Raw genomic sequence first — 26,388 nt, 5'->3', positions numbered from 1 at the left:
AACCACAGTCATCTACCGTTCTCTTTCTCGGAGTGGGAATGTTGTTTGCAGAGTTCACAACCAGATGCACTTGTGTGAGACACGTTTTGGTTCATTACAAAACCAGAATTTACGAGATTTGTCAAATTGAGCAATGGACATGTGTCTGGTCTCTCTGTCCTGATAATGTTGGTGGAGCATGTGTCTGGTCTCTCTGTCCTGATAATGCTGCTGGAGCATGTGTCTGGTCTCTCTGTCCTGATAATGTTGGTGGAGCATGTGTCTGGTCTCTCTGTCCTGATAATGCTGATGGAGCATGTGTCTGGTCTCTCTGTCCTGATAATGTTGATGGAGCATGTGTCTGGTCTCTCTGTCCTGATAATGCTGATGGAGCATGTGTCTGGTCTCTCTGTCCTGATAATGTTGAAGGAGCATGTGTCTGGTCTCTCTGTCCTGATCATGTTGGTGGAGCATGTGTCTGGTCTCTCTGTCCTGATAATGTTGAAGGAGCTGATAATGGAGGGAGCATGTGTCTGGTCTCTCTGTCCTGATAATGTTGAAGGATAATGTTGATGGAGCATGTGTCTGGTCTCTCTGTCCTGATAATGTTGGTGGAGCATATGTCTGGTCTCTCTGTCCTGATAATGTTTAGGGAGCATGTGCCTGGTCTCTCTATCCTGATAATGTTTAGGGAGCATGTGTCTGGTCTCTCTGTCCTGATAATGTTGAGGGAGCACGCACGCCTGAACATGCTGCCCAGAAATGTAGACAAGTTACCATTTTTTAAGATACATTACAAATGATAATATATTAAAAATATAGTTCCTGACAGTATGCTATTTGAAAAATATTTCCAACAATCTACCCTTCGACAATCACCAGTCATCGGTGTGAAAGAGTAACGGAAGTTAAAGGCTTGCTGCTGTCTCCCCCTGATCTGTTTCACCTGTCCTCGTTATTGTCTCCACCCCCTCCAGGTGTCACTTATTTTCCCCTGTGTATTTATCCCTGTGTTTCCTGTCTCTCTGTACCAGTGTATTTATCCCTGTGTTTCCTGTCTCTCTGTACCAGTGTATTTATCCCTGTGTTTCCTGTCTCGCTGTACCAGTGTATTTATCCCTGTGTTTCCTGTCTCTCTGTGCCAGTGTATTTATCCCTGTGTTTCCTGTCTCGCTGTACCAGTGTATTTATCCCTGTGTTTCCTGTCTCTCTGTACCAGTGTATTTATCCCTGTGTTTCCTGTCTCTCTGTATCAGTGTATTTATCCCTGTGTTTCCTGTCTCTCTGTACCAGTGTATTTATCCCTGTGTTTCCTGTCTCGCTGTACCAGTGTATTTATCCCTGTGTTTCCTGTCTCTCTGTACCAGTGTATTTATCCCTGTGTTTCCTGTCTCGCTGTACCAGTGTAATGGAAGTTAAAGGCTTGCTGCTGCATTGGCCTACAGGCTATGAGTTCCATGCGCTCATTTGTTAAATTGTAAGGTTTCCCCGCCTATTGAAGTTTTTTATAAAGATAATTGCCTCCATGTTTCCATGGTTGAATTTTGCCAATAGGCTACTTTGAAGCAAGGTAAGACGTGTCTCATAATATGAAATAAAAAAAATACCGGTTTCGAACAGTTAAGTCTGTTTTCTAAATGTATACTGCCTCCAGCTCACATTGTAAAGTGGTGGATGACGAGGCAACAGCCGTTTGGACTTGAATGAGGAACAGGGAAGTGCTCCTTCTATTACCAGTTGAGAAAAAAAAACATTCAAAGCACTTTCTGATGCAAAACAGTTTTTAACACGCGATTGCATTTAGAATTGTTGAGCAACGATGAGTCTTTTTAAAATTACCTGTTTTACTCCAGCAAGAAGAGCAGGAGGAGCAATCACGTGTGATTAGTTGTGTTGGATAAATAAGATACGTGATTTGTATTATTTATTTTACCCTTATTTAACTATTTGAATAAAGAAAATACACACACGCCAATTAAAAGCCACTAAATTATTGAAAAGATAGTAGAGGTCAGAAGAGGAGGGTAGAGGATAGTAGAGGATAGTAGAGGATGGCAGAGGGGGGTAGAGGATAGTAGAGGAGGGTAGACGATATTAGAGTAGGGTAGAGGATAGTAGAGGAGGTTAGACGATATTAGAGTAGGGTAGGGGATAGTAGAGGAGGGTAGATGATATTAGAGTAGGACAGAGGGTAGAAGAGGATTTAAGAGGATTTAAGAGGAGGGCAGAGGGTAGAAGAGGAGGGCAAATGATAGTGGAGGATATTAGAGGAGGGTAGAGGATAGTAGAGGATAGTAGAGGATAGTAGAGGATATTAGAGGATATTAGAGGAGGGTAGAGGATAGTAGAGGATTGTAGAGGATAGTAGAGGATAGTAGAGGATAGTAGAGGATAGTAGAGGATATTAGAGGATATTAGAGGATATTAGAGGAGGGTAGAGGATAGTAGAGGTTTTAGAGGAGGTTAGAGGATAGTAGAGGATAGTAGAGGAGGGTAGAGGATAGTAGAGGATAGTAGAGGTTTTTTAGAGGAGGTTAGAGGATATTAGAGGATATTAGAGCATATTAGAGGAGGGTAGAGGATAGTAGAGGATAGTAGAGGAGGGTAGAGGATAGTAGAGGATATTAGAGGATAGTAGAGGATATTAGAGGAGGGTAGAGGATAGTAGAGTATAGTAGAGGAGGGCAGAGTATAGTATAGGATATTAGAGGAGGGTAGAGGATAGTAGAGGATAGTAGAGGATATTAGAGGAGGTTAGAGGATAGTAGAGGATAGTAGAGGATAGTAGAGGATATTAGAGGAGGGTAGAGGATAGTAGAGGATATTAGAGGATATTAGCGGAGGGTAGAGGAGGTTAGAGGATAGTAGAGGATATTAGAGGAGGGTAGAGGATAGTAGAGGTTTTAGAGGAGGTTAGAGGATAGTAGAGGATAGTAGAGGATAGTAGAGGAGGGTAGAGGATAGTAGAGGATAGTAGAGGTTTTAGAGGATATTAGAGGAGGGTACAGGATAGTAGAGGATAGTAGAGGATAGTAGAGGATATTAGAGGAGGGTAGAGGATAGTAGAGTATAGTAGAGGAGGGCAGAGTATAGTAGAGGATATTAGAGGAGGGTAGAGGATAGTAGAGGAGGGTAGAGGATAGTAGAGGATAGTAGAGGATATTAGAGGAGGTTAGAGGATAGTAGAGGATATTAGAGGATATTAGAGGAAGGTAGAGGATAGTAGAGGATATCAGCGGAGGGTAGAGGATATTAGAGGAGGTTAGAGGATATTAGAGGAGGGTAGAGGATAGTAGAGGATATTAGAGGAGGTTAGAGGATAGTAGAGGATAGTAGAGGATATTAGAGGAGGTTAGAGGATAGTAGAGGATATTAGAGGATATTATAGGAGGGTAGAGGATAGTAGAGGATATTAGAGGATATTAGCAGAGGGTAGAGGATAGTAGAGGATATTAGAGGAGGTTAGAGGAGGGTAGAGGATAGTAGAGGATATTAGAGGAGGTTAGAGGATAGTAGAGGATATTAGAGGAGGTTAGAGGATAGTAGAGGATAGTAGAGGATATTAGAGGAGGTTAGAGGATAGTAGAGGATAGTAGAGGATATTAGAGGATATTATAGGAGGGTAGAGGATAGTAGAGGATAGTAGAGGATATTATAGGAGGGTAGAGGATAGTAGAGGATATTAGAGGAGGTTAGAGGAGGTTAGAGGAGGGTAGAGGATAGTAGAGGATATTAGAGGAGGTTAGAGGAGGGTAGAGGATAGTAGAGGATATTAGAGGAGGTTAGAGGATAGTAGAGGATATTAGAGGATAGTAGAGGAGGGTAGAGGAGGGTAGAGGATAGTAGAGGAGGTTAGAGGATAGTAGAGGATAGTAGAGGATATTAGAGGATATTAGAGGAGGGTAGAGGATAGTAGAGGATATTAGAGGATAGTAGAGGATAGTAGAAGATATTAGACGATATTAGAGGAGGGTAGAGGATATTAGAGGAGGGTAGAGGATAGTAGAGGATAGTAGAGGATATTAGAGGATATTAGAGGATTAGAGGATATTAGACGATAGTAGAGGATATTAGAGGATAGTAGAGGATAGTAGAGGAGGGTAGAGGATAGTAGAGGATTGTAGAAGATAGTAGAGGATATTAGAGGATAGTAGAGGATAGTAGAGGAGGGTAGAGGATATTAGAGGAGGGTAGAGGATATTAGAGGAGGGTAGAGGATAGTAGAGGAGGGTAGAGGATATTAGAGGAGGGTAGAGGATAGTAGAGGAGGGTAGAGGATAGTAGAGGATAGTAGAGGATAGTAGAGGATAGTAGAGGAGAGTAGAGGAGAGTAGAGAATATTAGAGGAGGGTAGAGGAGGGCAGAGGATATTCGAGGATAGTAGAGGATTGTATAGGATAGTAGAGGATAGTAGAGGATAGTAGAGGATAGTAGAGGTTTGTTTCGCTGATTTCAAAAAAGCTTTTGACTGAATTTGGCATGAGGGTCTGCAATATAAATTTCTGGAAAGTGGTGTTAGGGGAAAAACATACAACACTATAAAATCTATGTACACAAACAAAAAGTGTGAGGCATGAATTGGCAAAAAAACACATTTCTTTCCACAGGGCTGTGGGGTGAGACAGGGTAGCAGCTTAAGCCCCACCCTCTTCAACATATACAGTGAAGTCGGAAGTTTACATACACCTTAGCCAAATACATTTCAACTCAGTTTTTCACAATTCCTGATATTTAATCCTTGTAAAAATTACCTGTCTTAGGTCAGTTAGGATCACCACTTTATTTTAAGACTGAAATGTCAGAATAATAGTAGAGAGAATGATTTATTTCAGATGTGATTTCTTTCATCACATTCCCAGTGGCTGGGGAGTTTAAATACACTCAATTAGTATTTGGTAGCATTGCCTTTAAATGATTTAACTTGGGTCAAACATTTCGGGTAGCCTTCCACAAGCTTCCCACAATAAGTTGGGTGAATTTTGGCCCATTCCTCCTGACAGAGCTGGTGTAACTGAGTCAGGTTTGTAAGGCCTCCTTGCTCGCACACACTTTTTCAGTTCTGCCCACACATTTTCTATAGGTTTGAGGTCAGGGCTTTGTGATGGCCACTCCAATACCTTGACTTTGTTGTCCCTAAGCCATTTTGCCACAACTTTGGAAGTGTACTTGGGGTCATTGTCCATTTGGAAGACCCATTTACAACCAAGCTTTAACCTCCTGACTGATGTCTTGAGATTTTGCTTCAATATATCCACATCATTTTCCTCCCTCATGATGCCATATATTTTGTGAAGTGCACCAGTTCATCCTGCAGCAAAGCACCCCCACAACATGATGCTGCCACCCCCGTGCTTCACAGTTGGGATGGTGTTCTTCGGCTTACAAGCCTCTTCTTTTTCCTCCAAACATAACGATGGTCATTATGGTCAAACAGTACTATTATTGTTTCATCGGACCAGAGGACATTTCTCCAAAAAGTACAATATTTTTCCCCATGTGCAGTTGCAAACCTTAGTGTGTATTTTTATGGCGGTTTTGAGCTGTGGTTTCTTCCCTGCTGAGCGGCATTTCAGGTTATGTCGATATAGTTTGTGTTTCCTCCAGCATCTTCATCAGGTCCTTTACTGTTGTTCTGAAATTGATTTGCACTTTTCGCACCAAAGTACGTTCATCTCTAGGAGGCAGAACGCGTCTCCTTCCTGAGCGGTATGATGGCTGCGTGGTCCCATGGTGTTTATACGTGCGTACTATTGTTTGTACAGATGAACGTGGTACCTTCAGGCGTTTGGAAATTGCTCCCAAGGATGAACCAGACCTGTGGAGGACTACAATTTTTTTTCCTGAGGTCTTGGCTGATTTCTTTTGATTTTCCCATGATGTCAAGCAAAGAGGCACTGAGTTTGAATGTAGGCCTTGAAATACATCCACAGGTACACCTCCAATTGACTCAAATGATGTAAATTCGCCTATCAGAAGCTTCTAAAGCCATTACATAATTTTCTGGAATTTTCCAAGCTGTTTAAAGGCACAGTCAACTTAGTCTATGTAAACTTCTGACCCACTGGAATTGTAAGACAGTGAATTATAAGTGAAATAATCTGTAAACAATTGTTGGAAGAATTACTTGGGTCATGCACCAAGTAGATGTCCTAACTGACTTGCCAAATCTATAGTTAGTTAACAAGAAATTTGTGGAGTGGTTGAAAAATTAGTTTTAATGACTCCAAACTAAGTGATTGTAAACTTCCAAATTCCTCTGTATATCAACAAATTGGCAAGGGCACAATAACAGTCTGCAGCACCTGGCCTCACCCTACTCGAATCTAAAGTTAAATGTCTGGTGCTTCTGTCACCAACCAAAGAGGGCCTACAGCAGCACCTAGATCTTCTGCACAGGTTTTGTCAGACCTGGGCCCTGACAGTAAATCTCAGTAAGACAAAAATAATGGTGTTCCAAAAAAGGTCCAGTTGCCAGGACCACAAATATCAATTCTACCTAGACACCGTTGCCCTAGAGCACACAAAAAAACTATACATATCTCGGCCTAAACATCAGCGCCACAGGTAACTTCCACAAAGCTGTGAATGATCTGAGAGACAAGGCAAGAAGGGCCTTCTATACCATTAAAGGGAACATAAAATTTGGCTCTGGCTAAAAATAAATATTAATTTATATATTTTTTTCTCCCCAGTTTGGTATCCAATTCGTAGTTACAGTCTTGTCTCATCTCTACAACTCCCTTAAGAGAGAGAGAGGAGCTGCAGTCTCAACATTTTCAGGATGAGGGGAGGACAAAGACAATAGGACAGGCAATAGGCAGAGGAGTATAGAGAGAAAAGGAGAGAGGGAGGACAGAGAAGATGGGGTGAGGAAGGGGGAGAGAAACAGGAAGTACTCATACCTCTTTGGGAGACAGGACAGAGATGTAGTCCTCGTAGATCATGCGTGCCTTCTCCTCTACTGTGTTCTTGTTCATCTCCTGTTTGAGGTCTTCACAGGCCAGCCAGAACAACATGTTCTCCTCGCTGTACTCAGTCCTTAAGAACTCCCTGAACACGTTCCGACCTGCAGGATTCTTCATCAGCTTGTCGAACGACTGGGACCAAACGCTAATCTCCTCTAATGTTGGTTTGGTGCTGAGAGAGAGAGAGAGAGAGAGAGAGATTAAATGACTGGGACCAGACACTATTCTCCTCTAATGTTGGTTTGGTGCTGAGTGCTGAGAGAGAGAGAGAGAGAGAGAGAGAGAGAGAGAGAGAGAGAGAGAGAGAGAGAGAGAGAGAGAGAGAGAGAGAGAGAGAGAGAGAGAGAGAGAGAGAGAGAGAGAGAGAGAGAGAGAGAGAGAGAGAGAGAGAGAGAGAGAGAGAGAGAGAGAGAGAGAGAGAGAGAGAGAGAGAGAGAGAGAGTAGGGGTTAGGGTGTAGGGGTCTCACCTTGGTTCACAGTTTGATATGGTCTCCAGATGCGTCTCCAGGGATTTCCTCCTTCTGTCCTCTTCATTCCTAACAGTGAAACTGCAAGGTGGTGAAACTACATCACAGCACTTTCACATAGACACACAGACACTCACTCACTCACTCACTCACTCACTCACTCACTCACTCACTCACTCAATCACTCACCCACTCTCCCGCTCACTCACTCACTCACTCACCCACTCACTCACTCACTCACTCACTCACTCACTCACTCACTCACTCACTCACTCACTCACTCACTCTCCCACTCTCCCACTCACTCACTCACTCACTCACTCACTCACTCACCCCCACCCACTCACTCACCCACCCACCCACCCACTCACCCACCCACTCACTCACTCACTCACTCACTCACTCTCCCGCTCACTCACTCACTCACTCACTCACTCACTCACTCTCCCGCTCACTCACTCACTCACTCACTCACTTGTCCACTCACTCACTTGTCCACTCACTCACTCATTCACTCACTCACTCACTCACTCACTCACTCACTCACTCACTCACTCACTCACTCACTCACTCACTCACTCTCCCGCTCACTCACTCACTCACTCACTCACTCACTCACTCACTCACTCACTCACTCACTCACTCACTTGTCCACTCACTCACTCACCACTCACTCACTCACTCACTCACTCACTCACTCACTCTCCCACTCACTCACTCACTCACTCACTCACTCACTCGTCCACTCACTCACTTGTCCACTCACTCACTCACTCACTCACTCACTCACTCTCCCGCTCACTCACTCACTCACTCACTCACTCACTCACTCCGCTCACTCACTCACTCAATCACTCACTCACTCGTCCACTCACTCACTTGTCCACTCATTCATTCACTCACTCACTTGTCCACTCACTCACTCACTCACTCACTCACTCACTCACTCTCCCACTCACTCACTCACTCACTCACTCGTCCACTCACTCACTTGTCCACTCACTCACTCACTCACTCACTCACTCACTCACTCACTCAATCACTCACTCACTCACTCACTCACTCACTCTCCCGCTCACTCACTCACTCACTCACCACTCACTCACTCACTCACTCACTCACTCACTCACTCACTCTCCCGCTCACTCACTCACTCACTCACTCACTCACTCACTCACTCGTCCACTCACTCACTTGTCCACTCACTCACTCATTCACTCACACAGGGTTGGGGAGTAGTGGATTAAATGTAATATATTGTAATCAGATTACAGATATTTTGGAAAAAATAGATTATTACTTCTAGGATTACTTTAATATTCAGAAAGGTTGTTTTATATCTTTCAGTGATCTTTGGCACCTTTCGGTTTTCTTAATGACACCACAAGGCAGACATCACTACGATGACACACGAAATGCGTTTGATGGATCGCGTGGAAAGAGCAGGAAAAGGCTTTTTGTAAGCTACAGTCCAAGCTAGATCTTCCAAAGGTGTGACTGCCAAAGGTGTGACTGTGACTGCTAAAGGTGTGACTGCCAAAGGTGTGACTGCTAAAGGTGTGACTGCCAGAGGTGTGACTGCCAAAGGTGTGACTGCCAAAGGTGTGACTGCCAAAGGTGTGACTGCCAGAGGTGTGACTGCCAGAGGTGTGACTGCCAAAGGTGTGACTGCCAGAGGTGTGACTGCCAGAGGTGTGACTGCCAGAGGTGTGACTGCCAAAGGTGTGACTGCCAGAGGTGTGACTGCCAGAGGTGTGACTGCCAGAGGTGTGACTGCCAGAGGTGTGACTGCCAGAGGTATGACTGCCAAAGGTGTGACTGCCAGAGGTGTGACTGCCAGAGGTGTGACTGCCAGAGGTGTGACTGCCAGAGGTGTGACTGCCAAAGGTGTGACTGCCAGAGGTGTGACTGCCAGAGGTGTGACTAAAACAGCTGCATATTATCAAAACTGCAAAGTGTCACAACAACAACAACAACAATAGGCCTATAGCAAATGCAGCATATGTCATTCTGTCACGCCCTGATCTGTTTCACCTGTCTTTGTGATTGTCTCCACCCACTCCCAGGTGTGGTCCTCTTCTCCCCATTACATTTACATTTAAGTCATTTAGCAGACGCTCTTATCCAGAGCGACTTACAAATTGGTGCATTCACCGAGTTCTCACTGTTAAGTTAAATCGAGACATTAACATCTGCAGATCAATATTAAATTAACACCATCTTCTAATAGACAATAATAATAGCAACAATAACAACAACAACTCAAATAGAATCCGCCCGTAGAGCTGCTCACGGCAAGAATGTACACTCGCTTAAAAAAAATAGGAAGAATGTTTTAAAAAGTGAGAGGGACTCAACAACTGAGGGTGAGGCGTCAGCCAGTAAGTGGCTGTTTCACACAGCTCTCAGATCAGGCACTTTAAAGTCAAACGCAGGTCATTGGGTTTCATAGCTCCATTAGTCCCCGGTGTATTTATCCCTGTGTTTCCTGTCTCTCTGTACCAGTGTATTTATCCCTGTGTTTCCAATGTTTCTATACCAGTGTATTTATCCCTGTGTTTCCTGTCTCTTTGTACCAGTGTATTTATCCCTGTGTTTCCTGTCTCTCTAAGCCAGTGTATTTATCCCTGTGTTTCCTGTCTCTCTATACCAGTGTATTTATCCCTGTGTTTCCTGTCTCTCTATACCAGTGTATTTATCCCTGTGTTTCCTGTCTCTCTATACCAGTGTATTTATCCCTGTGTTTCCTGTCTCTCTATACCAGTGTATTTATCCCTGTGTTTCCTGTCTCTCTATACCAGTGTATTTATCCCTGTGTTTCCTGTCTCTCTATACCAGTGTATTTATCCCTGTGTTTCATGTCTCTCTATACCAGTGTATTTATCCCTGTATTTCCTGTCTCTCTATACCAGTGTATTTATCCCTGTGTTTCCTGTCTCTCTAAGCCAGTGTATTTATCCCTGTGTTTCCTGTCTCTCTAAGCCAGTGTATTTATCCCTGTGTTTCCTGTCTCTCTATACCAGTGTATTTATCCCTGTGTTTCCTGTCTCTCTATACCAGTGTATTTATCCCTGTGTTTCCTGTCTCTCTGTACCAGTGTATTTATCCCTGTGTTTCCCGTCTCTCTAAGCCAGTGTATTTATCCCTGTGTTTCCTGTCTCTCTGTACCAGTGTATTTATCCCTGTGTTTCCCGTCTCTCTGTACCAGTGTATTTATCCCTGTGTTTCCTGTCTCTCTGTGCCAGTGTATTTATCCCTGTGTTTCCTGTCTCTCTAAGCCAGTGTATTTATCCCTGTGTTTCCTGTCTCTCTGTACCAGTGTATTTATCCCTGTGTTTCCTGTCTCTCTATACCAGTGTATTTATCCCTGTGTTTCCTGTCTCTCTATACCAGTGTATTTATCCCTGTGTTTCCTGTCTCTCTAAGCCAGTGTATTTATCCCTGTGTTTCCTGTCTCTCTGTACCAGTGTATTTATCCCTGTGTTTCCTGTCTCTCTGTACCACTGTATTTATCCCTGTGTTTCCTGTCTCTCTGTGCCAGTTCGTCTTGTTTTGCCAAGTCAACCAGCGTTTTTTCCTAGATCCCAGTCTCTGATTTTTTCCTAGCCCTCCTGGTTTTGACACTTGCCTGTCCTGGCGCCGAACCCGCCTGCCCGACCACTCTGCCTGTCCTGACCCCGAGCCTGCCTATCCCCTGGTACTGTTTGGACTCTGACCTGGTTTATGAACTCTCACCTGTCCCTGACCTGCCTTTTGCCTCCCCAGTTTTGGTATAATAAATATCAGAGCTCAACCATCTGCCTCCTTTGTCTGCATTAGGGTCTCACCTTGTGCCCATAAAGCATTCATGTTTCACATGCAAAAAGCACTTTTCAGTTGTGCTTAAAGCATGCCATTCGGAAAGCAGCATTTATTTTTCAACTTAATGAGCCCGATCAGTCGTCCATGACAACCAAATCATAAACAACAGATTAGGCTAATTAGTCCTTCGTTTTTGGGTTACGCTCCGGTAGAATCATTTGGCTAATCTATATTTCCATATTTCCAAGTCCGATTTTTAAATCTGACAGACTTTGGTTTTGAATGTAAATACGGTACTTAACATATATAACCAACAGTACCAGTTAAAAGTTTGGACAAACATTTGTTTTGACTATTTTCTACATTGTAGAATAATGGTGAAGACATCAAATCTATGAAATAACACGTATGAAATCATGTAGTAACCAAACAAAAGTGTTAAACGAATCAAAATATATTTTAGTAGCCACCCTTTGCCTTGATGACAGTTTTGCACGCTCTTGACATTCTCTCAACCAGCTTCACCTGGAATTCTTTTCCAACAGGAGTTCCTACATATGCTGAGCACTTGCTGGTTGCTTTTCCGTCACTCTGCAGTCCAACTCATCCCAAACCATCTCAATTGGGTTGAGGTTGGGTGATTGTGGAAGCCAGGTCATGTGATGCAGCACTCCATCACTCTCCTTCTTGGTCAAATAGCCCTTACACAGCCTGGAGGTGTGTTGGGTCATTGACCTTTTGAAAAACAAATGATAGACCCACTCAGCACAAACCAGATGGGATGGCGTATCACTGCAGAATGCTTTGGTAGCAATGCTGGTTAAGTGTGTCTTGAATTCTAAATAAATCACTAACAGTGTCACCAGCAAAGCACCCCCACACCATCACACCACCTCCTCCATGCTTCACGGTGGGAACCACACATGAGGAGATCATCCGTTCACCTACTCTGCGTCTCACAAAGACATGGTCGGTCGGAACCAAAAATCTCAAATTTGGATTTATCAGACCAAAGGACAGATTTCCACCGGTATAATGTCCATTGCTCGTTTTTCGTTGGCCCAAGCAAGTCTCTTCTTATTATTGGTGACCTTGAGAGTAAGATGGCTGCCGTTTTACAGGCTCCTTACCAAATGTCCTATTTTGCAAGTTTTTTCGTTGCTGCTACCGAAAATAACTTCTGTACATCAGAACAGCGATTACTTACCTCAAACTCGACCAAGATATTTTATTTAATGAGTCTGACGCAAAGTGTATCCTGCTATCTCTGGAACGGGCCCAAATCCGTGAAGAAAAGACAGAAAAGCGGGGCGGGAATTCTGAGAATTTGTAGGCGAGTGAATAAACTTCCACTACCATCTGTTCTATTGGCCAACGTTCAAAAACAAAATGGATGATATACGATCAAGACGATCCTACCAACGGGGGGGGAAAAAATGAATGATCTTATCTTATCTTATATTATTATTAAATAATTATTATTGTTTTGTTTTGTATTGTATTTAAAACCGAGTCGTGGCTGAACGACAACATGGATAATATAGAGCTGCCGGGATTTTCCATGCATCGGCAGGACAGAGCAGCTACGTCTGGTAAGACGAAGGGTGGGGGTGTGTGTCTATTTGTCAATAACAGCTGGTGTGCGATGTCAACTATTAAAGAAGTCTCGGGGTATTGCTCGCCTGAGGTAGAGTATCTCATGATAATCTGTAGACCACACTATCTACCAAGAGAGTTCTCATCTATATTATTCGTAGCCATCTATTTACCATCACAAACCGATGCTGATACTAGGAACGCACTCAACCAGCTGTATGAGGCCATAAGCAAACAAGAAAATGTTCCTAATGGCCTGGGGACTTTAATGCAGGTAAACTTAAATCCGTTTTACCTCATTTCTATCAGCATGTAACATGTTCAACTAGAGGGGAAAAACTCGATCCCCTGTACTCCACACACAGACATGTACAAAGCTCTCCCTCTCCCTCCATTTGGCAAATCTGACCATAATTCTATCCACCTGATTCCTGCTTACAAGCAAATATTAAAGCAGGAAGCACCAATGACTCGCTCAATACGGAAGTGGTCTGATGACGCGGATGCTACGCTACAGGATTTTGTGCTAGCACAGACTGGAATAGGAATTTATCCAATGACATTGAGGAGTATACCAATCATCGGCTTCTTCAATAAGTGCATCGATGATGTCGTCCCCACAGTGACCATACACATATATCCCAACCAGAAGCCATAGATTACAGGCAACATCCGCATCGAGCTAAAGGCTAGAGCTGCCACTTTCAAGGAGCGGGACACTAATCTGGAAGCGTATAGGAAATCCAGCTATGTCCTAAAACGCCCCATCAAACAGGCAACTCGATTACAGACTACAAAGGGAATGCTGCATTCATTGTAGCTGGGGATTTTAATAAGGCTAATCTGAAAACAAGACTCCCTAAATTGTATCAGCATATCGATTGCGCAACCAGGGCTGGTAAAACCTTGGATCATTGCTATTCTAACTTCCGCGACGCATATATGTCCCTCCCCCGCCCTCCTTTCGGAAAAGCTGACCACGACTCCATTTTGTTGCTTCCTGCCTACAGACAGAAACTAAAACAAGAAGCTCCCGCGCTCAGGTCTGCTCAACGCTGGTTGAACCGACCAATCTGATTCCACGCTTCAAGACTGCTTCCATCACGCGGACTGGGATATGTTCCGCATTGCGTCTAACAACAACACACTGCCCTAACCCATTTGGACATGAGGAATACCTATGTGAGAATGCTGTTCATCAACTACAGCTCAGCATTTAACACCATAGTACCCTCCAAACTCGTCATCAAGCTCGAGACCCTGGGTCTCGACCCCGCCCTGTGCAACTGGGTACTGGACTTCCTTACGGGCCACCCCCAGGTGGTGAGGGTAGGTAACAACATCTCCACCCCGCTGATCCTCAACACTGGGGCCCCACAAGGGTGCGTTCTGAGCCCTCTCCTGTACTCCCTGTTCACCCATGACTGCGTGGCCATGCACGCCTCCAACTCAATCATCAAGTTTGCTAACGACACTACAGTGGTAGGCTTGATTACCAACAACGACGAGACGGCCTACAGGGAGAAGGTGAGGGCCCTCGGAGTGTGGTGTCAGGAAAATAACCTCACACTCAACGTCAACAAAACTAAGGAGATGATTGTGGACTTCAGGTAACAGCAGAGGGAACACCCCCCTATCCACATCGATGGAACAGTAGTGGAGAGGGTAGTAAGTTTTAAGTTCCTCGGCGTACACATCACGGACAAACTGAATTGGTCCATCCACACAGACAGCATCGTGAAGAAGGCGCAACAGCGCCTCTTCAACCTCAGGAGAATGAAGAAATTTGGCTTGTCACCAAAAGCACTCACAAACTTCTACAGATGCACAATCGAGAGTATCCTGTCGGCTGTATCACCGACAGGTACGGTAACTGCTCCGCCCACAACCGTAAGGCTCTCGAGAGGGTAGTGAGGTCTGCACAACGCATCACCGGAGGCAAACTACCTGCCCTCCAGGACACCTACACCACCCGATGTCACAGGAAGGCCATAAAGATCATCAAGGACAACAACCACCCGAGCCACTGCCTGTTCACCCCGCTATCATCCAGAAGGCGAGGTCAGTACAGGTGCATCAAAGCTGGGACCGAGAGCCTGAAAAACAGCTTCTATCTCAAGGCCATCAGACTGTTAAACAGCCACCACTAACATTGAGTGTTAGTAGGGGGGGTAGTGTGAGTGTAGGGGGTAGTGTGAGTGTAGGGGGGTAGTGTGAGTGTAGGGGGGTAGTGTGAGTGTAGGGGGTAGTGTGAGTGTAGGGGGTAGTGTGAGTGTAGGGGGGGACCTACCAGGAGCAGCTACAGCAGCAACACCAGCAGAAGCAGCATGTGTTAGGTCTCTGAGTGTTGGTCTGCCGTTGGCTGGGCGACATCTCTCTGACAGTCATTGGAGACCCTCCGTCTGCTGGGACAGGGCCTGTGTACTGAGAGAGAGAGAGAGAGAGAGAGAGAGAGAGAGAGAGAGAGAGAGAGAGAGAGAGAGAGAGAGAGAGAGAGAGAGAGAGAGAGAGAGAGAGAGAGAGAGAGAGAGAGAGAGAGAGAGAGAGAGAGAGAGAGAGAGAGAGAGAGAGAGAGAGAGAGAGAGAGAGAGAGAGAGAGAGAGAGAGAGATTAGCACACACACTTATGAATGGAAACACCCACACACAGGGGTGTGTGCATACTGATATCCGATATGTACATGCACACCAACGTGAATAAACACACACAAGGTTCAACATCACAGAGTTCCAGTCCACTTAAACATCAGCTCTTAAGTTTTCATACATCAGTCTTCCATTAGTCTCTCTCCCTCTCCCCTTCCACCTCTCTCTCCCTCTCCCCTTCCACCTCTCTCTCCCTCTCCCCTTCCACCTCTCTCTCCCTCTCTCCTTCCACCTCTCTCTCCCTCTCTCCTTCCTCCTCTCTCTCCCTCTCTCCTTCCACCTCTCTCTCCCTCTCTCCTTCCACCTCTCTCCCCTTCCACCTCTCTCTCCCTCTCTCCTTCCACCTCTCTCTCCCTCTCTCCTTCCACCTCTCTCTCCCTCTCTCCAGGAGAGGAGAGGAGAGGAGAGCAGAGAGAAGAGGACAGCAGAGGGAAGAGGACAGCAGAGAGAAGAGGACAGCAGAGAGAAGAGGAGGAGGAGAGGACAGCAGAGAGAAGTGGAGAGGAGAGGAGAGAAGAGAAGAGGAGAGGACAGCAGAGAGGAGAGGAGAGGAGAGATAAGAGGAGAGGAGGAGAGGACAGTAGAGAGAAGAGGAGTGGAGGAGAGGACAGCAGAGAGGATAGGAGAGGAGAGAAGAGGAGAGGAGAGGAGAGGAGAGGACAGCAGAGAGGAGAGGAGAGGAGAGGGAGGAGAGGAGAGGAGAGGAGAGGAGAGGAGAGGAGAGGAGAGGAGAGGAGAGGAGAGGAGAGAGAGAAGAGGAGAGGAGGAGAGGAGAGGAGAGTAGAGAGAAGAGGAGAGGAGGAGAGGACAGTAGAGAGAAGAGGAGAGGAGGAGAGGACAGTAGAGAGAAGAGGAGAGGAGGAGAGGACAGCAGAGAGAAGAGGAGGGGAGGAGAGGACAGCAGAGAGAAGAGGAGAGGAGGAGAGGACAGTAGAGAGAAGAGGAGAGGAGGAGAGGAGAGGAGGAGAGGACAGTAGAGAGAAGAGGAGAGGAGGAGAGGACAGTAGAGAGAAGAGGAGTGGAGGAGAGGACAGGAGAGAGAAGAGGAGAGGAGGAGAGGACAGTAGAGAGAAGAGGAGTGGAGGAGAGGACAGCAGAGAGAAGAGGAGAGGAGGAGAGGACATCAGAGAGAAGAGGAGAGGAGGAGAGGACAGTAGAGAGAAGAGGAGAGGAGGAGAGGAGAGGAGGAGAGGGCAGTAGAGAGAAGAGGAGAGGAGGAGAGGACAGTAGAGAGAAGAGGAGAGGACAGTAGAGAGAAGAGGAGAGGAGGAGAGGACAGTAGAGAGAAGAGGAGAGGAGGAGAGGACAGTAGAGAGAAGAGGAGAGGAGGAGAGGACAGTAGAGAGAAGAGGAGAGGAGGAGAGGACAGTAGAGAGAAGAGGAGAGGAGGAGAGGACAGCAGAGAGAGGAGGAGAGGACAGTAGAGAGAAGAGGAGGAGAGGACAGTAGAGAGAAGAAGAGAGGAGGAGAGGACAGTAGAGAGAAGAGGAGAGGAGGAGAGGACAGTAGAGAGAAGAGGAGAGGAGGAGAGGACAGCAGAGAGAAGAGGAGAGGAGAGGAGGAGAGGACAGTAGAGAGAAGAGGAGAGGAGGAGAGGACAGTAGAGAGAAGAGGAGAGGAGGAGAGGACAGTAGAGAGAAGAGGAGAGGAGGAGAGGACAGTAGAGAGAAGAGGAGAGGAGGAGAGGACAGTGGAGAGAAGAGGAGAGGAGGAGAGGACAGCAGAGAGAAGAGGAGAGGAGAGGAGGAGAGAGGACAGTAGAGAGAAGAGGAGAGGAGGAGAGGACAGTAGAGAGAAGAGGAGAGGAGGAGAGGACAGTAGAGAGAAGAGGAGAGGAGGAGAGGACAGTAGAGAGAAGAGGAGAGGAGGAGAGGACAGTAGAGAGAAGAGGAGAGGAGGAGAGGACAGTAGAGAGAAGAGGAGAGGAGGATAGGACAGCAGAGAGAAGAGGAGAGGAGGAGAGGACAGCAGAGAGAAGAGGAGAGGAGGAGAGGACAGCAGAGAGAAGAGGAGAGGAGGAGAGGAGAGGACAGCAGAGAGAAGAGGAAAGGAGGAGAGGACAGCAGAGAGAAGAGGAGAGGAGGAGAGGACAGCAGAGAGAAGAGGAGAGGACAGCAGAGAGAAGAGGAGAGGAGGAGAGGACAGCAGAGAGAAGAGGAGAGGAGGAGAGGAGAGGACAGCAGAGAGAAGAGGAGAGGAGGAGAGGACAGCAGAGAGAAGAGGAGAGGAGGAGAGGACAGCAGAGAGAAGAGGAGAGGACAGCAGAGAGAAGAGGAGAGGAGGAGAGGACAGCAGAGAGAAGAGGAGAGGAGGAGAGGACAGCAGAGAGAAGAGGAGAGGAGGACAGGAGAGGACAGCAGAGAGAAGAGGAGAGGAGGAGAGGACAGCAGAGAGAAGAGGAGAGGAGGAGAGGACAGCAGAGAGAAGATGAGAGGACAGCAGAGAGAAGAGGAGAGGAGGAGAGGACAGTAGAGAGAAGAGGAGAGGAGGAGAGGACAGTAGAGAGAAGAGGAGAGGAGGAGAGGACAGTAGAGAGAAGAGGAGAGGAGGAGAGGACAGTAGAGAGAAGAGGAGAGGAGGTGAGGACAGCAGAGAGAAGAGGAGAGGAGAGGACAGTAGAGAGAAGAGGAGAGGAGGAGAGGACAGTAGAGAGAAGAGGAGAGGAGGAGAGGACAGTAGAGAGAAGAGGAGAGGAGAGGACAGCAGAGAGAAGAGGAGAGGAGAGGAGGAGAGGACAGTAGAGAGAAGAGGAGAGGAGGAGAGGACAGTAGAGAGAAGAGGAGAGGAGGAGAGGACAGTAGAGAGAAGAGGAGAGGAGGAGAGGACAGTAGAGAGAAGAGGAGAGGAGGAGAGGACAGTAGAGAGAAGAGGAGAGGAGGAGAGGACAGTAGAGAGAAGAGGAGAGGAGGAGAGGACAGTAGAGAGAAGAGGAGAGGACAGTAGAGAGAAGAGGAGAGGAGGAGAGGACAGCAGAGAGAAGAGGAGAGGACAGTAGAGAGAAGAGGAGAGGAGGAGAGGACAGTAGAGAGAAGAGGAGAGGAGGAGAGGACAGCAGAGAGAAGAGGAGAGGAGGAGAGGACAGCAGAGAGAAGAGGAGAGGAGGAGAGGACAGCAGAGAGAAGAGGAGAGGAGGAGAGGACAGCAGAGAGAAGAGGAGAGGAGGAGAGGACAGCAGAGAGAAGAGGAGAGGAGGAGAGGACAGCAGAGAGAAGAGGAGAGGAGGAGAGGACAGCAGAGAGAAGAGGAGAGGAGGAGAGGACAGCAGAGAGAAGAGGAGAGGAGCAGAGGACAGCAGAGAGAAGAGGAGAGGAGGAGAGGACAGCAGAGAGAAGAGGAGAGGAGAGAAGAGGAGAGGAGAGGAGGAGAGGAGAGGACAGCAGAGAGAAGAGGAGAGGAGAGGAGGAGAGGACAGCAGAGAGAAGAGGAGAGGAGAGGAGGAGAGGAGAGGACAGCAGAGAGAAGAGGAGAGGAGAGGACTGCAGAGAGAAGAGGAGAGGAGAGGAGGAGAGGAGAGGAGAGGACAGCAGAGAGAAGAGGAGAGGAGGAGAGGACAGTAGAGAGAAGAGGAGAGGAGGAGAGGACAGTAGAGAGAAGAGGAGAGGAGGAGAGGACAGTAGAGAGAAGAGGAGAGGAGGAGAGGACAGTAGAGAGAAGAGGAGAGGAGGAGAGGAGAGGACAGCAGAGAGAAGAGGAGAGGAGGAGAGGATAGGACAGCAGAGAGAAGAGGAGAGGAGGAGAGGACAGTAGAGAGAAGAGGAGAGGAGGAGAGGAGAGGACAGTAGAGAGAAGAGGAGAGGAGGAGAGGATAGGACAGCAGAGAGAAGAGGAGAGGAGGAGAGGACAGCAGAGAGGAGAGGAGAGAAGAGGAGAGGAGGAGAGGAGGAGAGGAGAGGACAGTAGAGAGAAGAGGGGAGGAGAGAAGATGAGAGGAGGCGAGGAGCCACCTCCTGTTGGGGGGTATCGTCGGATGGGGCCACAGTTCCCCCCAAACCACCCCTGTCTCAGTCTCCAGTATCTAGGCTGCAATATTCTATGTTCTGGGGGGCTAGGTACAGTCTGTTAAATCTGGTGTAATTCTCCTGTCTTATCTGGTGTCCTGTGTGAATTTAATTATATTGCCTCTAATTCGCTCTCTCTCTCCCTCTCTCCCTTCCCGAGGGCCTGAGGCACTACAGCCACCTCCACTCCAGCCACCACTCCAGCCACCACCACTCCAGCCACCTCCACTACAGCCACCACTCCAGCCACCTCCACTCCAGCCACCACTCCAGCCACCACCACCACCTCCAGCCACCACCACTCCAGCCACCTCCACTACAGCCACCTCCACTACAGCCACCTCCACTCCAGCCACCTCCACTACAGCCACACTACAGCCACCTCCAGCCACCTCCACTCCAGCCACCTCCACTCCAGCCACCACCACTACAGCCACCTCCACTACAGCCACCTCCACTACAGCCACCTCCACTACAGCCACCTCCACTACAGCCACCACCACTCCACCACCACCAGCCACCCACTACAGCCACCTCCACTCCAGCCACCTCCACTACAGCCACCACCACTACAGCCACCACCACCTCCACTACAGCCACCACCACTACAGCCACCTCCACTACAGCCACCTCCACTACAGCCACCACCACTACAGCCACCTCCACTACAGCCACCTCCACTACAGCCACCTCCACTACAGCCACCTCCACTACAGCCACCTCCACTACAGCCACCACCACTACAGCCACCACCACTCCAGCCACCACCACTCCAGCCACTACACTACACCACACTACTCTAGTCTACACTACTCTACACTACATTACACTACACCACACTACTCTAGTCTACACTACTCTACACTACATTACACTACTCTCTTGTTGGCCTCTGTATTTAGCGACTGCAAGAGCAGAAAGTCTCTTAACAACAAGGAACTTTGGTCCCAATGAGGACCCAGCCGAGAAGAGATCAACATCCGACAAGCTTCTCCTTCACGTCTCTATGGATTAAAATGACAATTTTTTAGTGTAGTGTAGTGTAATGTAATGTAGTGTAGTGTAGTGTAGTGTAGAGTAGTGTAGTGTGTGTAGAGTAGTGTAGAGTAGTGTAGAGTAGTGTAATGTAGTGTAGTGTAGTGTAGAGTAGTGTAGTGTAGTGTAGTGTAGTGTAGAGTAGTGTAGAGTAGTGTGGACTAGAGTAGAGTAGAGTAGAGTAGAGTAGACTAGAGTAGTAGTAGTGTAGTGTAGTGTAGTGTAGTGTAGTGTAGTGTAGTGTAGTGTAGTGTAGTGTAGAGTAGTGTAGAGTAGTGTGGACTAGAGTAGAGTAGAGTAGAGTAGAGTAGAGTAGACTAGAGTAGTGTAGTGTAGTGTAGTGTAGTGTAGTGTAGTGTAGTGTAGTGTAGAGTAGTGTAATGACTAGTGTAGTCTAGTGTAGTGTAGTGTAGTGTAGTGTAGTGTAGTGTAGAGTAGTGTAGAGTAGTGTAGAGTAGAGTAGAGTAGAGTAGAGTAGAGTAGAGTAGTGTAGTGTAGTGTAGTGTAGTGTAGTGTAGTGTAGTGTAGTGTAGTGTAGTGTAGAGTAGTGTGGACTAGAGTAGAGTAGAGTAGAGTAGACTAGAGTAGTGTGGTGTAGTGTAGTGTAGTGTAGTGTAGTGTAGTGTAGAGTAGTGTAGAGTAGTGTAGAGTAGTGTGGACTAGAGTAGAGTAGAGTAGAGTAGACTAGAGTAGTGTGGTGTAGTGTAATGTAGTGTAGTGTAGTGTAATGTAGTGTAATGTAGTGTAATCTAGTGTAGTGTAGTGTAGTGTAGTGTAGTGTAGTGTAGTGTAGTGTAGTGTAATGTAGTGTGGTGTAGTGTAATGTAGTGTAATGTAGTGTGGTGTAGTGTAATGTAGTGTAGTGTAGTGTAATGTAGTGTAATCTAGTGTGGTGTAGTGTAGTGTAGTGTAGTGTAATGTAGTGTAATGTAGTGTGGTGTAGTGTAATGTAGTGTAAAGTAGTGTAATGTAGTGTGGTGTAGTGTAGTGTAGTGTAGTGTAATGTAGTGTAAGTCGCTCTGGATAAGAGCGTCTGCTAAATGACTTAAATGTAATGTAAATGTAGTGTAGTGTAGTGTAGAGTAGTGTAGTGTAGTGTAGTGTAGTGTAGTGTAGAGTAGTGTAATGTAATGTAGTGTAGTGTAGTGTAGTGTAGTGTAGTGTAGTGTAGTGTAGTGTAATGTAGTGTAGAGTAGTGTAATGTAATGTAATGTAGTGTAGTGTAGTGTAGTGTAGTGTAGTGTAGTGTAGTGTAGTGTAATGTAGTGTAGAGTAGTGTAATGTAGTGTGGTGTAGTGTAGAGTAGTGTAATGTAGTGTGGTGTAGTGTAGTGTGTAGTGTAGTGTAGTGTAGTGTAGTGTAGTGTAGTGTAGTGTAGTTTGGGAAGTGTAATGTAGGCAATGTAATGTGTAGTGTAGTGTAGTGTATGTTTGTAGTGTAGTAACAGTGTAACATGTTCCAAACAGAGTGTAAAGTGTAATATAGTGTAGTGTAGTGTAGTGTAGTGTAGTGTAATGTAGTGTGGTGTAGTGTAATGTAGTGTAGAGTAGTGTAATGTAGTGTAGAGTAGTGTAGAGTAGAGTAGTGTGGTGTAGTGTAATGTAGTGTAATGTAGAGTAGTGTAATGTAGTGTAGTGTAGTGTGGTGTAGTGTAGAGTAGTGTAATGTAGTGTAGTGTAGTGTAGTGTAGACTAGAGTAGACTAGAGTAGTGTGGTGTAGTGTAGAGTAGTGTAGAGTAGAGTAGACTAGAGTAGTGTAATGTAGTGTAGAGTAGTGTAGAGTAGTGTAATGTAGTTAGGGTGGGAAGGCCAGAGACAGGCAAGCTGTGCTGCTGTACATGTTTGAACAGATTCTTAACAACAACATGTTCCAAACAGAGAGAAAAAAAGAGGGCAGGGGGAGGACAGATAGGGGAGGGGAGAGAGAGAGGGTAGAAGGAGGACAGAGAGGGGAGAGAGAGAGAGAGGGTAGAAGGAGGACAGAGAGGGGAGAGAGAGAGAGAGGGTAGAAGGAGGACAGAGAGGGGAGAGAGAGAGAGGGGGTAGAAGGAGGACAGAGAGGGGAGAGAGAGAGAGAGGGTAGAAGGAGGACAGAGAGGGGAGAGAGAGAGAGGGTAGAAGGAGGACAGAGAGGGGAGAGAGAGAGAGGGGGTAGAAGGAGGACAGAGAGGGGAGAGAGAGAGAGAGGGTAGAAGGAGGACAGAGAGGGGAGAGAGAGAGAGGGTAGAGGGAGGACAGAGAGGGGAGGGGAGAGAGAGAGAGGGTAGAGGGAGGACAGATAGGGGAGGGGAGAGAGAGAGGGTAGAAGGAGGACAGAGAGGGGAGAGAGAGAGAGAGGGTAGAAGGAGGACAGAGAGGGGAGGAGAGAGAGAGAGGTAGAAGGAGGACAGAGAGGGGAGAGAGAGAGAGAGGGTAGAAGGAGGACAGAGTGGGAAGAGAGAGGGTAGAGGGAGGACAGAGAGGGGAGGACAGAGAGGGGAGGGGAGAGAGAGAGGGTAGAGGGAGGACAGAGAGGGGAGGACAGAGAGGGGAGGGGAGAGAGAGAGAGAGGGTAGAGGGAGGACAGAGAGGGGAGGACAGAGAGGGGAGGACAGCGAGAGAGAGAGGGTAGAGGGAGGACAGAGAGGGGAGGACAGAGAGGGGAGGACAGAGAGAGAGAGGGTAGAGGGAGGACAGAGAGGGGAGGACAGAGAGAGAGAGGGTAGAGGGAGGACAGAGAGGGGAGGAGAGAGAGGGTAGAGGGAGGAGAGAGAGGGGAGGAGAGAGATTGAGGACAGAGAGGGGAGGAGAGAGAGGGTAGAGGGAGGACAGAGAGGGGAGGACAGAGAGGGGAGGAGAGAGGGGGAGGAGAGAGAGGGTAGAGGGAGGACAGAGAGGGGAGGACAGAGAGGGGAGGAGAGAGGGGGAGGAGAGAGGGGGTGAGGGAGGACAGAGAGGGGAGAGAGAGAGAGGGGGAGAGAAAGGGTAGAAGGGTGGAGAGAGATTGAGAGGGGAGGCGAGAAAGGGTAGAAGGGTGGAGAGGGTTGAGAGGGGAGCGAGAAATTGAGAAAAGGGGAGAAGAGAGTGGAGAGGTTGAGAGGGGAAGAGAGAGAGAAAGGGTAGAGAGGGGAGGAGAGAGAGGGGAGAGAGAGAAAGGGTAGAAGGGTGGAGAGAGATTGAGAGGGGAGGAGAGAGAGAAAGGGTAGAAGGGTGGAGAGAGATTGAGAGGGGAGGAGAGAGAGAAAGGGTAGAAGGGTGGAGAGGTTGAGAGGGGAGGAGAGAGAAAGAGTAGAAGGTTGGAGAGGTTGAGAGGGGAGGAGAGAGAGAAAGATGGTGGAAGGGAGGAGAGCGGGAAATTGAGAAGCGAGGGGCAGAGAGAGACAGACGGGAGGAGAGAGAGGGAGTGAGATTGAGAGGGGGAATGAGATAGGGTAGAGGGGAGGAGAGAGAGGTAAGTGTTGAAACTGCTGTTGAAGACCTGGGGTTGTGTCTGAAAGCTGATGACTCAGCAAGTCAGCCAGCCAGTAGATCAGTCCTCAAACAAGAGACAGTCATCCCTCCCTCACTTCAACTCCTTCTACTTCCTTCTACTGCCCACCTCACCCTGTCATCTGAAACCATCAGGGTGGGGTCACTAGGGCTGGGCTGTATACCGGTATTGACGCAGGGACCGGTTTGGGTTTTTACTGTACCTTTTATACCGGTATTTCAATGTTTGGTTTGTGATACGCCATGTATAATGTCCATTTTAATCGTTTACTTCGCTACTTAAGTCATCTCTCTCTGCTCTTTCTCTCCGTGCCACTTTCCACAGAGATCTAGCCACGCCCCCTGTCACTCAAGGAGCGCATTTTGACGTTCCTCAACCACGTGACACTGTGTTCTGTCCACGCGGTCAAAGCAGCACTTGCAACAATGTTGATGACAACGATTCTGTTTTCACTTTGCTTCTTAATATAAATCTACTAGCATTCTATAATAACACTATTACCTTATGTTTCTAACATCAGCAAACAAGTAGTTTGTCTTCTCTTAGCTTGTTGCCCTAAATCTTGTGAGACGCTAATTGTTAGCCGTTAATGCTAATAGCTAGCTAGCTCATAAATGTACCGAGTCAGAGCAAACGTAGCTAGCTAATACAGCCTGATAATACCAGTGATGTTATAGACCTAAATCAGCATGTTTGTGCAACAGTATCTTCTTAACCAAAGAGGAATATGCAAAGCAAGACTACGTTAGATTACATGAAGTAGCTAAGAGAAAAGATGCAATGAAGCCAAAACTTTAATGGTCCCCTAGGAAACACTTATCAACACTTTAGTTCCTACCATGTCACAATAACTCCTCACTGGCATTTTAATTTGTTGTCATCGCAAACACTGTATTCAAAGTGCCGACTATTATATTCTACCTATAGAATTAGAATAGTCATTCTATTTCCACGATACCAACAGTTTTGCTCTAAATCACAATTGCAATTGCAACATTTGGTTAAAAATATATTTTTTATTTTAACTCGGCAAGTCAGTTAAGAACAAATTCTAATTTACAAGGACGGAACAAAAGGTTAACACCAGATTTTTACCTGGTTAACTCCGAAATTGAGTCATTTTCTATTAAACATATCTTTACTTTTACTCGAGTCTGACAATTCGATACTTTTTCTACCACTGTAATTGAATGCAGGAAATGCAGAAATTTTTGTTTTTTTAAAGTGCTGAAATTTGTTTTGGTTGAATTGAACAGTATAAAACAATCCGAATGGAGAAAGACTCACTGGGATCACTCACTACTCACTACTCATAGAGCACCCTGGGATCACTCACTACTCGTAAAGCACCCTGGGATCACCCACTACTCATAGAGCACCCTGGGATCACTCACTACTCATAAAGCACCCTGGGATCACTCACTACCCATAAAGCACCCTGGGATCACTCACTACTCGTAAAGCACCCTGGGATCACTCACTACTCGTAAAGCACCCTGGGATCACTCACTACTCCCAAAGCACCCTGGGATCACCCACTACTCATAGAGCACCCTGGGATCACTCACTACTCATAAAGCACCCTGGGATCACTCACTACCCATAAAGCACCCTGGGATCACTCACTACTCGTAAAGCACCCTGGGATCACTCACTACCCATAAAGCACCCTGGGATCACTCACTACTCGTAAAGCACCCTGGGATCACTCACTACCCATAAAGCACCCTGGGATCACTCACTACCCATAAAGCACCCTGAAATCACTCACTACTCGTAAAGCACCCTGGGATCACTCACTACCCATAAAGCACCCTGGGATCACTCACTACTCACACTAGCACCCCGGGATCACTCACTACTCACTACTCGTAAAGCACCCTGGGATCACTCACTACTCACTACTCGTAAAGCACCCTGGGATCACTCACTACTCACTACTCACTACTCGTAAAGCACCCCGGGATCACTCACTACTCACTACTCGTAAAGCACCCTGGGATCACTCACTACTCGTAAAGCACCCTGGGATCACTCACTACCCATAAAGCACCCTGGGATCACTCACTACCCATAAAGCACCCTGAAATCACTCACTACTCGTAAAGCACCCTGGGATCACTCACTACCCATAAAGCACCCTGGGATCACTCACTACTCACTACTCGTAAAGCACCCCGGGATCACTCACTACTCACTACTCGTAAAGCACCCTGGGATCACTCAATACTCACTACTCGTAAAGCACCCTGGGATCACTCACTACTCACTACTCACTACTCGTAAAGCACCCCGGGATCACTCACTACTCACTACTCGTAAAGCACCCTGGGATCACTCGTAAAGCACCCTGGGATCACTCACTACTCGTAAAGCACCCTGGGATCACTCACTACTCATAAAGCACCCTGGGATCACTCACTACTCATAAA

General features: G+C 47.0%; 1 protein-coding gene across 3 annotated transcripts in view; it reads right to left on the bottom strand.

Annotated features, from left to right (window-relative positions):
* Positions 1-26,388, bottom strand: part of LOC124044974 (regulator of G-protein signaling 20-like) — an 86,830-nt gene that overhangs the window by 29,466 nt on the left and 30,976 nt on the right. For 2 of the 3 annotated variants that reach the window (XM_046364173.1, XM_046364174.1), the window contains exons 3-5: positions 15,100-15,233; positions 7,413-7,493; positions 6,882-7,116 (exon numbers count right to left, since the gene is read on the bottom strand). In XM_046364173.1, coding sequence (XP_046220129.1) covers positions 6,882-7,116; positions 7,413-7,493; positions 15,100-15,233 — 450 coding nt within the window. The remainder of the gene's footprint in view (positions 1-6,881; positions 7,117-7,412; positions 7,494-15,099; positions 15,234-26,388) is intronic. The other variant, XM_046364175.1, reaches the window with a different exon arrangement.

This window comes from Oncorhynchus gorbuscha, linkage group LG10, assembly GCF_021184085.1.
Source record: "Oncorhynchus gorbuscha isolate QuinsamMale2020 ecotype Even-year linkage group LG10, OgorEven_v1.0, whole genome shotgun sequence".
Taxonomy (NCBI): Eukaryota; Metazoa; Chordata; class Actinopteri; order Salmoniformes; family Salmonidae; genus Oncorhynchus; species Oncorhynchus gorbuscha.
This window is presented reverse-complemented; position numbering and strand designations above follow the sequence as displayed.